The 16044-nt window shown below is 37.9% G+C and overlaps 1 protein-coding gene across 5 annotated transcripts in view; it reads right to left on the bottom strand.

Moving 5' to 3' along the window:
• The window catches only part of SPIDR (scaffold protein involved in DNA repair), a 593302-nt gene that overhangs the window by 566214 nt on the left and 11044 nt on the right, over window positions 1-16044 (bottom strand). For 2 of the 5 annotated variants that reach the window (XM_069099903.1, XM_069099905.1), the window contains exons 2-4: window positions 11507-11662; window positions 8476-8545; window positions 2855-3004 (exon numbers count right to left, since the gene is read on the bottom strand). In XM_069099903.1, coding sequence (XP_068956004.1) covers window positions 2855-3004; window positions 8476-8545; window positions 11507-11662 — 376 coding nt within the window. Of the gene's footprint in view, window positions 1-2854; window positions 3005-8475; window positions 8546-11506; window positions 11663-16044 lie in introns of those variants that run through there. The other 3 variants (XM_069099904.1, XM_069099906.1, XM_069099908.1) reach the window with 2 other exon arrangements.

Below are 16044 nucleotides of genomic sequence, written 5' to 3'. Positions count from 1 at the left end.
AAATGTGTATATATACATATATATATATATATATATATATATATATATATATATATGAGGGTATATGGGCATATGAATACATATGTGAATATGTGTATATATATTTACAGGTATACATAGATGGAGGGCACAGTACCAATTTAATAGGAAGGGATGATACTTAAAAGGTGAAATTAAGAGGTGAGAGAGGAATATAATGAGAGGAGATGGGGAGAGATAGAATGGGGTAAACTATCTCACATAGAAGAGGAAAGGGAAAATGGTTACAATGGAGGGGAAGAATAGGAAGGCAAAAGGGAATGCATCAACCTTATTCTCATTGAATTTAGCTCAGGGAGGGAATGACATGCACACTAAATAGTGTATCTCACCCTACCGGAGAGTAGGGGGGAAGGGGATGAGAGCGGGGATGATGGAAGGGTGGGGGGAGGGAAGTTGGAAGCACCCACTTTTGAAAAGGGACAGGATCAAAGTCAAGAATAGAACAAGAAGTGGGAGGTGGGATAGGAGGGAGGGAAATATAGTCAGTCTTTTACAATATATCTACTATGGTAATGTTTTGCATAGCTATACGTGTACAACCTATACTGAATTGCTTATCTTCCCAGTAAGGGTGGGTGACAAGGGAGGAAGGGAATGAATCTGGAATTCAAAGTTTTAAAATCAAATGTTTAAAAAAATATATATAGACTATTATTAATACTATTTTACATGTAATTTGGAAATAAGATATATAGGCACTGGGGCACAGAAATCTACCATGCCCTACTGGAAAAGTCGAAGAGGGGTATGGGAGAAGATAGAGAGAGAGCAGATTGAAGGAGGGGATATCCTTGTGGGACCACTATTTTGAGGCGGTGGTAGGGGAAAAACGGGGAGAAAACCTGTAACTCAAAATCTGGAGAAAATGAATGATGTAAACCAGAAGTTAATAAAGCATTTGAAAAAATAAATAAATAAATTAGATTAAAAAATAACTAGGACCAAGGATCCGAACCTGGGGTCCAGGAACTTGTTTCTATTCATATTCTGACAACTATATTTCAATATAACTGGTTTGCTTTGTAATCCTTTCATTTTCTGTATTTAAAAACTTTATGCTGAGAAAAGATCCACTGCCTTCACTAGACAGCCAAAGGCTAACATAAAAAAACAATTTAAGAACCTTTGATCTAGTCATTTTACTGAATTACAAGTTCAATGTGTCAATAAGATCCCTGATTTCATCCTACTACAAATTGTAACTGCCACAGTATCTCATTTGAAAAGGTTTCCTATCACACTACAATAGCTTAAAAAAAAAAAAGGCAACAAGAAACATCATCTTAGATGGTATCCAAGTCCAGGAGGGGCATAGTCCTAGCAAACTATTCACTGTCTAGAGAATATCTGGAATAAGACTGATAAGCTAGTTAGTGTCCAGAGGAGAGCACCCAAAAAAGTTAATGCCTTGAGGAGATCATATACCATATTAGGACTGACTCAAAAAGGTGGGGATGTATAACCAGGAAAAGAAAAGATGCAGAAGTACGAAGAATGGGCATATAACTATCTTTGAGTAAGGTAAGGGTTGTTAATGGAAGAGGATGAGCTTATTCTACTTGGCCCCAGAAGACAGAACAGATCAGTGGAAACTAGAGAGGGCCAATTTTAATGCAGTATATGGAAAGACTTCCTAATAATTAGAGCTATACAAAAGTTCCACATGTTGCCTCAGGAAACAGTAGGCTCCTCCTCATTAACGGCCTCAAGGCAAGGCCAAGGGAACATTCGTCCTGTGTTTTTCATACAATTCATATATATTCATATAATCATGGATTAGATGGTCTGTAAGGTTCATTCAAACTCATTATATGACTTCACTGGGATAACTTTAACAGAAAGAGGTCAGCCTTTCATGGAGTAATGATGAGAGACAACAGACATACAACAATGGTATCAACAATGCACTAACAGGGCTGGCCAGGTAGCACAACGAGTAAGAGCACCGGCTCCAGTGTTGAGAAGACCTGGAGATTGAATCCCGGGCTCAGACACTTAGCACCCACCCAGAAACACCTGGCCGTGTAACCTTGAGCAAGTTACTTAACCCCAATTGCTTAGGGGCGGCCAGGTGGCTCAGCAAGTAAGAGCACCGGCTCCAGTGTCGGGATGACCTGGGATCGAATCCGGCCTCTGATACTTAGCACCACATCCAGAAATAACTGGCCGTGTAACCTTGAGCAAGTTACTTAACCCCAATTGCTTACTAAAAAAAGAAAAAAAAAACAATGCACTAACAGAACAAGTAGAAGGCCTCAATGACATTTTCCATAGAGGTTCTAAAGTGAAAATATGAACAAGAATCTCTCATAACAATAAAGCATGCTGGGACTGCAATTTATATAGTGTAAAACCAAGGATCTTTCAAAGCATGAAAGCAAATAGAAATGCAATTACATCACTGACACTATGTCACATTCATCTAATGGCAGTTCCTAGAATTACAGGCATAGTAACTAAGGGAAAAACTGGCCTCTCTAAAGCTTGCCTTTCAAATGAACCTTTTTTAAGTGTTGCCCAGCATCACCAAAGTGATACAAATAATTAAAAAGCTATAAACTTGACTTCAGTTCATCTAAGGCTTTTAGCATAATTAAAATCCTTGGCATTCATATGACCTATAAATGACCAAGAACATTAATGAATGTAATTTAAAACATTACAACTAAACCAAGAAAGTATTTCTTCTACCCATTAATTCTTACACTTTTTGTCCAAAACACAAGTTAGTGAAACCATATCATATCATTACCATTGGTTCTGAAGAAAAAATGCAACAGAACTTGAATTTCTTAAAAATCTATCAACTTACCTTCACTGCTGCTGTCATCTATGTTGGGAGTACATCTTTTATGTTTCTGAGATTGACAAGGCATCTCTTTATCATCTTCTGAGAGATCACTCCCACTAGAGCTCCAAATTATGTCAGGTGGTCCCTTTAAAACTTCAGATGGAGAAGCTACTATTTTAGAAAACATTAAAAAAAATCAATTAAATTAAGCTATTTTTTAATAAAAATGAATTATTTTATCAATGTCAGGTTTTTTTTTAAGCAATCAGGGTTAAGTAACTTGCTCAAGGTTACATGGCCAGTTATTTCTGGGTGTGGTGCTAAGTATCTGAGCCCAGATTTGATCCCCAGGTTATCTCGACACTGGAGCTGGTGCTCTTACTCATTGAGCCACCTGGCCACCCCTCAATGTCAGTTTTTAACGGCTTGAAGATTGTATATCAACAAATATTAAATGGCAAGACACTTTAACAGGCTCTCATAAATGAAGGGATGCCTTATTAAAAAATAAACATATTTCAATAATCATATAAACCAAGCATCCACCCAGAACACCATCTACTACAAGGGGAAAAAACAAATAATTTCATGTGAGAGAAGCAAAATAAGATGAGAGAGGATGTGGAAGCTGTTTGTAGAATGAGAGATCACAAGAAGGTCTGACTCCTCATGATTCCCCTTTAAAAATAGCAAAAGAAATTTGGGGGTGGCTAAGCAGCACAGTGAGCACCGGCCCTGGAATCAGGAGGACCTGAGTCCAAATTCAGCCTCAGACACTTAACACATACTAGTTGTGTAAGCAGCACAGTGAGCACCGGCCCTGCAATCAGGAGGACCTGAGTCCGAATTCAGCCTCAGACACTTAACACATACTAGTCGTGTGACCTTGGGCAAGTCACTTAACCCCAATTGCCCTGCCTTCCCCCCTCCAAAAAGAAAAAAAAATTGGAAAAGAAACAAGGTTGTTAGAAATTCTTACATGAAAACCAATCCTCACCAAAAAGTCGATACACAAACAAAAGGAGTTTAATAAAAGTACAAATGTTACTAAAATATCAGCCACAGCAGCATTAGAAATAGAAGAAATCCAGAGAAATAAAAATCATAAATAACAAACATACACAAAAAATTAAAATAATTAAAATCAGCCTCCCCCACTCAAAAAAAAAAAAAAGGGGGCATAAAACGAATTAAAGGAAGAACTGAGTTATAAATCTTAGGAGAAAAGGATGATAAAATTCTCCAAAATTAAAAATACTTCATAGGATGTGACTGATCAGAATAGATATGGCTTCTACCAAGGCAGACTGTGACCCATCTGTGAGTTAGAAGACATTCTTTAGGAGTTGCTATGATTAAACTAATTCACAAAGTGGTCAAGCTTTTGGTGATGAATCTCCCAAATTCAGCTAGGATGTCCTCAGATAATGAAAAGCCTAGACCTTTCCATCTTAGAAGAACCTACCACAGCATACATTATGCTGACACAGCCTTTAAGAATCTACTGAAGCTTTTTTTATTTCTTCTTTCTCACCATTCCTCCCATTGGTCTAATTCTTCTTTACAAAAGGACTAATATGAAAATATGTTTAATATGAATGCATACGTAAAGCCCATTATCAGATTACATGCCATTTTGTTGAGAGGGAAGGGGAAGGAGAAATTTTAGAACTCATAATCTTATGGAAGAGAATGTTAAAAAAAAAAAGGAAGGAAGGAAGGAGGAAGGAAGAGAAAGAAGGAAAAGAATCTATAAAAAAGGCCCTGCAAAAGGACTTCAGGAAAGAAAATTATAAAATAACATCAACTAAAAGCAAGACTAATAGAATCAAAGACAGAACGACAGGTAATACAGCTAAGAAGGAGAGAGAAATGCCAATAAAGACAAAATAATTGTGGCTAAATAGAACTACACATATATGAAAAGTATGTGCAAATGCATAAGAAAAGTTAGAATCTGAAAAATGCAAGATTACAAGATACTGGGAAAATGAATCATTATTTAACAAAAATTTGAGGGGAAATGGATAGCAATGAGGAAAAGAAACAAATTTAAACTGACACTTCACAATATATACTATAAAAATTCAAAGTGGATCAATGATTTAAAAACACAAAACCACAAAAAACTGAAGGATAGATAACATATTTATCTCAATTGTGAACCAAAGAAAAAGTATAGAAACAAAAGAGACCAGAAGGAGGGACAGAGCAAATAAGCTATTATTATTATTACAATTTTTGTTAAGGGTTATATTTTTTCTTTTACCAAAATGCAAAATATTCCAAGTTTATGCACTGGAGAAACTTAGTTCTTGCCTGTAATCTGTAAACTGTTCATTTTTGCTGAGATGAAATATGTGATAAAAATTAAAAAAAGAAGATTTACATTTGATACAAAAGTCTAATAAAAGACTAGCAAAGCCACTGAAGCATGGACAAAGGACTCAGAAAGGAATTTTATGACAATGAATTATGGGGCTATAATTTCCAAGAATACTCATGGGGCACTCAATAAATATTTGTTAATGATGATATGAATCCTCTTGAGTTTTCCTCTGTATCAATTTCATGATCACTCTGGGTCCCTGCCTATAGCAGTGGACTCAATAAAATAGTTAATGGTAGCTTTTGAAACGAAAGCTTTAAAATAACAGAAAAGGACAAAAAAGGCTATTAACTATCAAGAGATAATCATTCTGTCCACATTTCCCAAATATGCTGGCTATGAAACCCAATTCCTGACCTCTCTAGCTGAAAGAGTTTTTCTCCTCCTTCCCTATAGAGTTTTGGACCTCTCCTTCCCCCCAAATGCACAGATAAATAAATATATGTCGTGTTCTATAACCCCTTCCTAGATTGCCAGCTACTTAAGAGCAAGAATTACATTATTTTGGGGGGAGGGGAAGGAGGGGGACAAAATGTGAAATTCAAGGAATTGTGGAATTGAATCCTGTAAACTAAAAGGAAACAAACAAATTAATAAATTAAAAATTGAATTAAAAAAGGCAAAAATTAAAATAAAAATAAAAGAATTACATTATTTTTCCCCTGTCTTTGTACCCCCTATCTAGTGTCTTACAATAAGTGATTCTCTAGTGCTAGAAGACATTTAACAAGCATTTGTCAAAATGATTCTAGTCTTAAGAGAAGAGCTGTATTCAGCTCCTTACATATTTCTCTGCAATTAAGTGGATCCTGCTCTCTGGCTACGTCCCCTTCCATTACCTCTACCTGGTCCTATTCTTAATGAAACAAAATCAGGTAAGATCTGATTTATTCTGAAATAAGAAAGACAAAAGATAAGGATGTTGCTATGGCAATCATCAGTGGCATGGCTATCTTAACATGTTTTTCTGGTAGAGCTGAGTGAAGGGGAGGGATTTGTCACTGAATGAAAACATCAGAGAACCTCAGGTCCAGCACAATGTGCCTAAAGCCAGCAATATGGATGCCAGAGATTAGAATTTTTTTAAGTTTAAGTTCTAAATATGTGACAGGGCCCTAAAATGGAGCTACCAACAAATATTGGGTACTATCACCAGTCTTAACCTATGTGACTAATGAGTTGATCTCTGACTGACTTCCTATTATCCCTACAATGCCTTTGAGGCAGTTAAGTGGTGAAGGACATAGAGCACTAGACCTGGAATCAGGAAGACAATTCAAATCCAGTCTTAAACACTTTAACTGTGTGTCTGGCCAAGTCACTTAATTTTTGTCTGCCTCAGTTTCCTCAAATGAAAAATTAGGATGATAACAGCACCAAACTCGAAAGATTGTTGTCAGGATCAAATGAGATATTTGTAAAAAGCTTAGCAAAGTGCATGGCACATAGTAAGTGCTATCTAAATATTTATTCCCTCCCCCCACTCCTTCCTTTTCTCCCAATCTTTAAATTCCATGGTAATAACAAGAAGGAGATAAACTGTTTCTTAAAAGCTATTTAGGAAAGGTTACATGGAGGGAAAGAGATAGAACAAGGCTTTGGGAAAGGGGAGGATAAGGATGACATTCATTCCACAACCCTTTATTCAATGCATTTATTATACACCAAGTACTATCCTTAGCACTGGAGAAACACACAAAGATAATAATAAAGAATTTCTGCCCTGTTTGGAGGGATTACAAATGGGATGAAAAATTTCAATAACCACCTATCTAGTAAAGATGGATTAGGCAAAGAAATCAAGACACTTGAAGTCCACAGTCATTATTAGTTCATTTTGGGGGAAAATTTGTGGGAAAAAGATTTTTATGCAGCTTTATTTATTTTAATATTTTTGTTACTGGGGTGGCTAGGTGGTTCAGTGAATACAGCACCAGCCCTGGACTCAGGAGGACCAGAGTTCAAATGCAGCCTCGGACAGTTAACACAATAATTAGCTGTGTGACTTTGGGCAAGTCATTTAACCCCAATTGCCCCTCTGAAAAGCAAAAAAAAAAAAACTTTTGTAACTAATTTCTGAAGAACAAATGGAAGAAAAAAATATCTATCTCATAATACTGAGAAGCTTCCATGATGCAAGACTGGAAGCGCCACAAATCATACACTGAGTTCCTCAGATAAATTTTCCATAAATATACAGTAAAATCTTGATTAACCAGATTAACTGGTATATAAAATGAGAGTCCAATTAATTTGATTTTGGGTTAAGTGAGAATTAACCAGAAAATCCTTATTGCTACCTTTATTGATGAAAAACTTTATAAAATGTCTAAGTACCCCTTTCTGTCTTAATATGTCACACTAAACATAATTAAATTTTTCTTTCGTGATTGAAAATAAAATTTCTTCTTATGTCTCATATCACTTTGTATTTATTATATCCAATTTTGTATTATACCTATTATGTCCACAATTCCTCTTTGTGATCAAGAACCATACTTTAATCTTCTGTTTGCATGTGGGGAAAATGAAGCCTATCACACTGTGCCTTGTGCCTAGGGAGTACTCAATAAACAAATACTGCTTAGATTTTGCCTGGGATCATGTAACTATATAGGAATAGAATACAGTGATTCTCAAAAAAATTGATTCAGATTGGAAGATTCAGTGCCTACTAGAGTATACACACAGTTAAGTTCTTAATAAATGTGAACTGAACTGAATTTTCCAGTTTCCTAAGAACCATCACTCTCACCAGGAACTCAGGAAATAGGGAAAGTTGATCTGTAGTGACCCTGTAAAATTTTTTGGCCTAGCTCTCTAAAACCTGAGTGCCAAAAGCACAATCTCAAGAACCTGGGACATTTGCATTCAGCCAGATTTATTTCAAGACCCAGATCTAAGCAAAGAAAGGAGTTGCCTCTTACACCAAGAACCTTTAGTACTACAAACATCTGTGATTTCATCAGTGTGACAATCCTTCATTCATCATTCTTCTCTAATTTTAAAAGAAAGTCATCAAAAATGGCTGTGGCCAAAATAAAAAAAAGTATCAACCCACTACCATCCTGAAGATGAAATTCTCTGAATAGGTCAGGTCCCTAGGATGACGGTCAATCCCACTGCTGAGTTTGTATGCAAACCCTTCCTGGTTCAACAGGACCTGCCCGAGTTTGTACTTAACTGGCATATCATCACAAGGAGATGTCAGAGGAGGCCTTTTGCCAGTTTGAAATCAGGGAGAAAAATTTACCTTCCTCAGACTTGAGGGAAGATTCAAGGTGCTCCTTCATAATAGCCATCTCAGTGGACAATTCTATAATCTGCAAGCAAAAAGCAAGAAGAGAGAACTTCAAGTGTCTATAAATAAGAGCCAACAATACTACATAAAGCATCTGGTAAGAGACAAGAACATTGTACTGCCCATCATAGCAATCCTTGATCATTACCACTCTCTTTGCTTTCACTTAGTAGTACATTTAACCAATGAAGTATTCTTCACAGCACAATTATGCTATATCATGATTTTAAAAAAATCAATAAAATACTAACTAGTGCTAAGACTATGAAGAAGTAACAGGTGACTAGGTGTTATTAAATCCAGCCTCAGACACTTACTAGTTGTGTAATCCTGGTCAAATCATTTAATTTGTTTGACTCAGTTTCAACAACTGTAAAATGGGGATAATAACAGCATCTACTTCCCAGGGATGTTGTGAAGCTCGAAGAAGATAATATTAGTAAAGTGCTTAGCAAAGTGCCTGGAATATGACAGTACTTGTTCCCTCCCTTTCCCTTCTCTGAGGCTCCATTTCCTTATCTACAAAAGAAGGGGGTTGGTCTAGATGCTCATATAGGTCCCTTCCAGCTTTAAAATTCTGATTTGAAGTCCTTATGCAGTAAACATCCATTTATTCATAATCTAAACAAAAAAGAAAGCTTAGGTACAATAACGTAAAATCTTGTAACTGCTATTCAAAATGAACCTAACACTTTAAAAACCTGCAATGCTTTAGAAATTCAGAATTAAAATATGTTCAGAAGAGTTCTCATAATGTAAATGTTACGATCCTTCACTAATGTCCTACTCTTCAAGGTAACTTCAAGGTGGCATGAAGGTAACCATGCCAAAGGTCATGTCAGAAGTAGGGTTCAAGGTGGGGGCAAGTCCTACCAGACTGATAGCGCCTGAGGATGAACAGGACCATAGTTTTATTACCCAAAGCTAAGCTCAACTACATGCTGACAGGCCCATCACCAGAAAGCTGACAACTCAGGAAGCATTTTTTTATTCCTCAAAACCTAAAACATGGAGATGTTAAGATCTACATCAGGGGAAGTAGAACCCACATTAATGAAATGATGGATAGTTCAAAACAATTTAAGGTCATCGTCTTACCATGTTCCAATTCTTTAAAAGTTATTAGATATACTATACATAGATTTCCAATGATCAGTTACAAATACTGAATATTCAATTAACTATAATAGCCCACTAAGCAGTCTTCTGAACAAAGACAATTACTACAAGCAGAACTTTTATGTAAAACTAAAGTACGTCAAAGAGTGAAGAGATACATAAAAGTATAGGGGTAGAAATACATATAATATTCAGAAATATTAAATGTAGGCATAGAAATATACACATACATAAAGCATAGGAGGTAGAAATCAACTATCAATTGAATATTTTATTACAGTTAATACTTTATAGCACTTTATATAGCACTTTCCCTATGAGTTTCACATACAGAAAACAGTAAATATTACCATCCCAGTTTTCCAGAAAAGGAATCTGAGGCTCAAAAGGCTTGCCCAATGAAAGTCATTCAGCTGCTAAGTGTTAGAGCTGTTCAATCCAATTCAACAAATATAAATGGAACCTTGTGTCCTGACTTCCAAGTTCAATGATCTCAACCCAGTCTAAATTAGTCTAAATCACCCAGTTTAAATTAGGTCTCCTAACCAGCATGATAGGCCTCACACTAAACACTCTGATTTTTTGGTTTTTATCTGAAAACTATCTGGTCTCTAACCTCAAGGCTAATGCTCAAAAATATCCATCAGTCTAAAATCATTAGATATAGGAATAGGTAAAGAAGAAAAGAATAAATTACTTCAAGGCCTTTTCCAGTCATAATTAAGCCTCCCCAGAAACTAGCAATGACCTGATGAGAAAATTTCACCAACTCCATTAACAGAGAGGAATACTGGAGTAAGGAGGAAAGTCAGAGGGTTGGTCAGAGGGAAGAATGCAGATGATATGCAATCTCATCAGCCTGAATTATATAAAGTTGTAAAAAAAAGAAAAAAAGTCAGCACAACATTAAAAGTGAACCAGAAAATCTGATCAACTTAAGGACACCAGTAGAGTAGTTGCAGGTAATAAGCCCTATGCAATATTAGGGAACATTTCCACTCCTTCAGAATTTAGTAAGCACTATATAAGTGGAAGACTCCAAGATGGAAACAACAGGGACGACCGGGGCTGACAATTCAAGACAAAACAAACACTCAGATGGACCCCAACAGGACCCTTGGAGAGAACTGTCAGGACTGACTGCTGCAACTCAGGAATTCACATTTTAGGCAAATATGCAATTCTTTAATTCCACAATCCAGTACCACCCTTCAACCCATGGCACCACCTGTTGCAAAAGCTGATGAAGAGATGCTGGAAGGAAGATACTCTAAAGGGCACTGAAGATTAAAGATAAAGCCCTAACATAAAGAATACAGACATCACTCTGGGCAAAGAAGTCAGCAACAGATACCAGAGCACATTATTGTCTAATTTCCTTTACTTTTCTATTACTGCAGCCTAATGTGATTCCCCAGTTTTTAAAATTTCACACGAAAAGGTCACTGGATTCCAGCAGAATCATATCAGGAAGAGGAAAAGTCAGGCTTATTACATACAACTAAGATGAGAATTAGAAGCTAAATTTTTTAAATGCATGAAACCGCAGCTAGTAACCATATCAGGGTTTTGTCCTAAACCATACTCCACTCAAAAACTGAACCAAATGATTATAGATTTGAAGCTTGAAAGGACAGTAAAGGCCATCTAATCCAACTCCTTCATTTTACAGATTAGGAAACTGACACCCAGGGAGATAAAGGGACATGCCCAAGGTCACCCAGATAGCAAGTGGCCAAGTTGGAAAAGGAATTCAAGTCCCATGACTTCCAGTTAAACATGCCTACATCAGTATTCCTTCCATTGCAACATGGTGGAAAACTATCTTTCACCTTCAAGGAGAATAATTTGAAAAGACCATTACCGGTGCCACAGAGTCACTTTGAAAGCCATCACCACACTTAAGCCACTCTTTGGAGAGGGATGTATTTGCCACAGAAACCCCAGCATCTTCTTTCCTGAAGCTAGACATGCTCTCTCCTGGAAAAGGTGCGCATTCTGTATCCGATGTCTTTCTTCTCTGTAAAAATAATGATAAAAAAGTGAAAACAACAAATCAGTATCATGCCAAACAAAAAGGAAACTCTCAATTCACCATGCTAAAGGAGAGAAGCCGATACACAACGAATCCAAGATAGAGGAGAATCTCCAAATCACTTTTTTAGGGGGCTTTAGAACACATCCAATTTTGGAAAACAATTAATATTGTAGTAAATTATAGGATTACACACAACAGGGTAATAGCTACATTCTACATTATCACAGAATTTCCATCCCTGCAACTTTTTCTCATTGAGAATTGGAAAAAGGTAATTACTGTACTTTTTTTTACTTCAGATGCCTAAAACATTTCCCAGGTTAGCAAGTACCAGTTTGGCTAAATCCAAATTGTATGTGTTACTTATCTGGGTTTCATTCATGATCAAAATCTTTTCACAGACCATCAAACTTCAAATTAATACAAATGACTTAGATGTGTATGATACCCTACCTAATAACTGCCAAAGTCTCTTTGCCTACCCTCTCCAATTATTCCTTATAATAAAGAATAAGAAAAAAAAGGTTCAGCAAAACTAACCCAAATATTTTTAAAAGCTGATGTTATATGCAGTGTTCTATTTCCATGGTTCCCAACCTCTGCAAAAAGAAAAGAGGCAGCCAGATAGTGGACAGAACTCTGAAGGCCTGTCATGAAGGCCTAAGTTCAAACATGGCCTCACTTCACATTAGCTGTGTGACCCTGGGCAAGTCACTTAATGTGTATCTTCCTCAATCTCCTCATCTACAAAATAGCAATAAGAGCACCTACTTCCCAGGGTTGTCATGAGGAAAAATGATATAATGCCTGTATGCCTCAAAGCCCTAAATAAATGCAAATTATTATTATTATAATTACCATAAAAAGTGAAGGGAGGTATATTCTCATATCTCTTCTTGGGACCAACCTGGTCATTATGATTTAGCAGCATTCAATTTTGATTGTCTTGCTGGAGCTGCTGTTCTCTGTTTACATTGCTGAAGTAATTTTGTATATTTTTCCCAGTTTCTATTTATTTCCCTTTGTATTAGTTCATGTTAAGTGTTGCCATGTTTCTCTGTATTTATTATATACATATTCACTTCTTGCAGAACAATAATACTCAATTACTTTCATATACCACAACTTTTTAACCAACCCCCAACTGATGGGCATATACTTTGGTTTCAGATCTTTGCTATGACAAAAAGTAATGGAGGAATGATCTTCTTTAAAACGTCATTTTTAGGGGCATCTAGGTGGCACAGTGAATAGAGCACTGGCCCTGGAGTCAGGAGGGCCTGAATTAAAATCCGGCCTCAGACACAACACAAAACTAGTTGTGTGGCCTTAACCCCAATTGCCCTACCTTCCCCCTCCAAAAAGCAAAAAGAAAAAAAAAAGTCATTTTTATCATGTCACTTCCCTACTCAAAATAGCTCTCCATTTATCCCTAGAATAAATTCTAAACTCCTTCTCCTAGTATTTATGACCCTCTATAACCTTGTCCCAATCTGTATTTTTAACTTTATTTCCCTACAAGACCCTATTCATTGCCCCTCAAACATGCCACATTAGCTACTTCTTTGCTCAAACTAGTTCCCCTGAAGTGAAAGCCACTTCAATTGGCATTCAATACCTACCAATTATTCAATGTCTTGCTCAGTTCCCACCTCCTCCATGAATCCTTCCTTACCTGACTGCTCAACACCTGCCTCTTCCACGAAAACTCATCTGACCACTACTAAGAAGAATGATTTTGGGACTGGAAGGAAAACCACAAAAATTGACTGGCAGAGAACTGTCGGTCAGCCAATCAGCATTTATGAAGCGTTCTGTACCAAGCATGGTGTTAAGTGCTGGGGATAAATAAAAAGAAAAGGAAAAACAAAACAAATAAAACTGCCTTCAAGCATCATTCGCTTTCATAATGGGGAGAAAGCTAGCAAATATCTGGGTATGTAGAAAATATCCAGCGCAAATGGAATGTGATCTGAAAGAGGAGGCCCTGATCAGCAGCGTCTTCCTGCAGGGGAGCTCCGAGCTGACCACTGGTGGAAGGCAGGGAAGCTTAAGGGTCAGACCTAAAGAGGGAGAATAGAATAGACACGGGAGGCAGTCAATGCAAAGGCACAGACACAAAAAAGAGTAAATTTGTTTTGCTTTTTTATTAGTGTATGAGCAGGGGAGCACCTCCTCCTATTTTCGGAGCTTGTGAATATGATCACGTGTTGGATATATTGGGAGCAGGAACAGAGCATGCATTTAGGAGCTACCCAGAGTTGAGGATTAACAGGTTGGGAATTGGCAGAAAGTCAGGGATGTGAGCAATCCTAGGGTTGTGGCTAATGAATCATTCACAGGACACACAGTGGGGTCAAGGCTGAGTTTGGATACTAGGGAAATCAGAGCAGGGGAGATGGACTGGGAGTATAGGGACTGAACCGAAGGATCCAAAGTGATGCTGCAGGTGACAAACATTTTTAATGTGAGTCAGAGCGAGCAGTGAAAAGAATCAGATATAGTATAATGCTCTGAAGTCATCATCTGTGACTATGCCAAAGTGGACTGGTGGAAGACTTACGAGATGTGAACAATTCTGTGGTCAACATCATGGAGGATCATATGCACAAGTTCCAGAAACAGGAGGAGATGCTCCCCTGCTCATACACTAATAAAAAAGCATTTTGCAGAACAAATCTACTCTCAGGTTTGTGTGTGTAATCAGTGGCCTCCAAAAGCCCCTTGCAATCTGGTACCGCCACGCTACTGACACTGCTTTGGCAAAGGCCACGATAACCTCCCAACCAAAAAAGTCTGAAGGCCTAAACTTCTACTAGGGCAGCTAGGTGGTATAGTGGATAGAGTGCAAGATTTGGAATAAGAAAGACACATCATCTTCATGAGTGCAAATCCTGCCTCAGACACTTACCAGCTGTGTGACCCTAGGAAAGTCACTTAACTCTGCTTCAGTTCCTCATCTGTAAAATGAGCTTGAGAAGGAAATGGCAAGCCACTTCAGTCATATTTCCAAGAAAACCCCAAAGAGGTTCACAAAGAGTCAGATACGACTAAAACTGAACAACAACAAAAACTCCTCATTCACCTTGACGTCTTGACGGTATTTGCCACCTTCTCCTTCTGCATGACTTTTTCTTTCTTGACTTCAGAAACACTGGACTCTCCCCCTTCTCCTTCTCTTACCCCTCTCCTCTGTTTCTCTCTCAAGCTCCTCATCGTCCTCATGACCTTATTAAGTGAGAAGATTCCCAAGGTTCTGTATCTGGTTTGGACCACGCTCCTCTACCTACATTCCTGATGCTGCACCCACCACCCGTGAGTTCCCTGGATCCCATTTTCTCCTCCTCCTTTTTACTACATCCACTCAAACGTAACGTGCTAACCATGACGGACAATGATGTTGACTGTTAACAGATGATGCAGAGGGCAAAAGCAGCAGCTCAGGCATCCTGTCCTTTGACCTCAAGCATTGGGATTGGCATCTACTGGGCCACAGGGGGCAGAGCAGTCTAGTGGTGCTGTATCTCCCGGATCAGAAGAGTTCCTCACAAATAAGTTCTCCAGAAAATTGCTACAGGACCACCAGGCCTTATCATCTGGCCTGCCACTGGCCCTCCCAGACACTGCCATCTTCTCTGAAGCTGAACCCCAAGGATCAATAGATTTCTCTATCTACTTACATCCAACCTGTGCGTGCTGTCTCCCTGAATCAGAATGCTAGCTCCTTGTAAACAAGGAATCTCTTGCTTTTCTATTTGTACCCCTAAAGCTTGGCACATTGGTTGGCACATAGAAAGTACTTAATAAATGTTTGATTCATTTATTCCTTTACTCATCTATTTGGCTGCTTTCTCTTCTCTCAATTCTCTTGACAAACACTCATTATCTCAGGATTTCAGTTATCATCCAGTTGACTCCTAAATCTTTTATCTCTAACATTTTTTTTTCCTTTTTGGAGGGCAATTGGGGTTAAGTGACTTGCCCAAGGTCACAAGGCTAATTTTGGGGGGGGTTAAGTGTCTGAGGTCGGATTTGAACTCAGGTCCTCCTGACTCCAGGGCCAGTGCTCTAGTCACTGTGCCACCTAGCTGCTCCAATCTCCAACATTTTTAAGCTACAGACATAAATCTTCAAATGCCTCTACGTCACCGCTACTTAAAGGTCTCAGTGGCGCCTCAAACTCAACAGGTCTAAAATAAAACGAGGCATATTTTTCCCAAAAACGCGTACCACCTTATAAAATTTCCTATCGTTGTTGTGGGTATCTTCAGTGTCATCCCCATCTCCTCACTCCCACTTAGCCCACATATACCATCTACTGCCAAATCTTGTCATTTCTACTTTCACAACAACTCTCCTATGTC

This window comes from Petaurus breviceps, unplaced genomic scaffold, assembly GCF_028583685.1.
Source record: "Petaurus breviceps papuanus isolate PSGF00001 unplaced genomic scaffold, PetGlider_PUasm1.0 38, whole genome shotgun sequence".
NCBI classification, from domain to species: Eukaryota; Metazoa; Chordata; class Mammalia; order Diprotodontia; family Petauridae; genus Petaurus; species Petaurus breviceps.
Note: the sequence above shows the minus strand (reverse complement) of the source record. Positions and strands in the feature narration are given on the sequence as shown.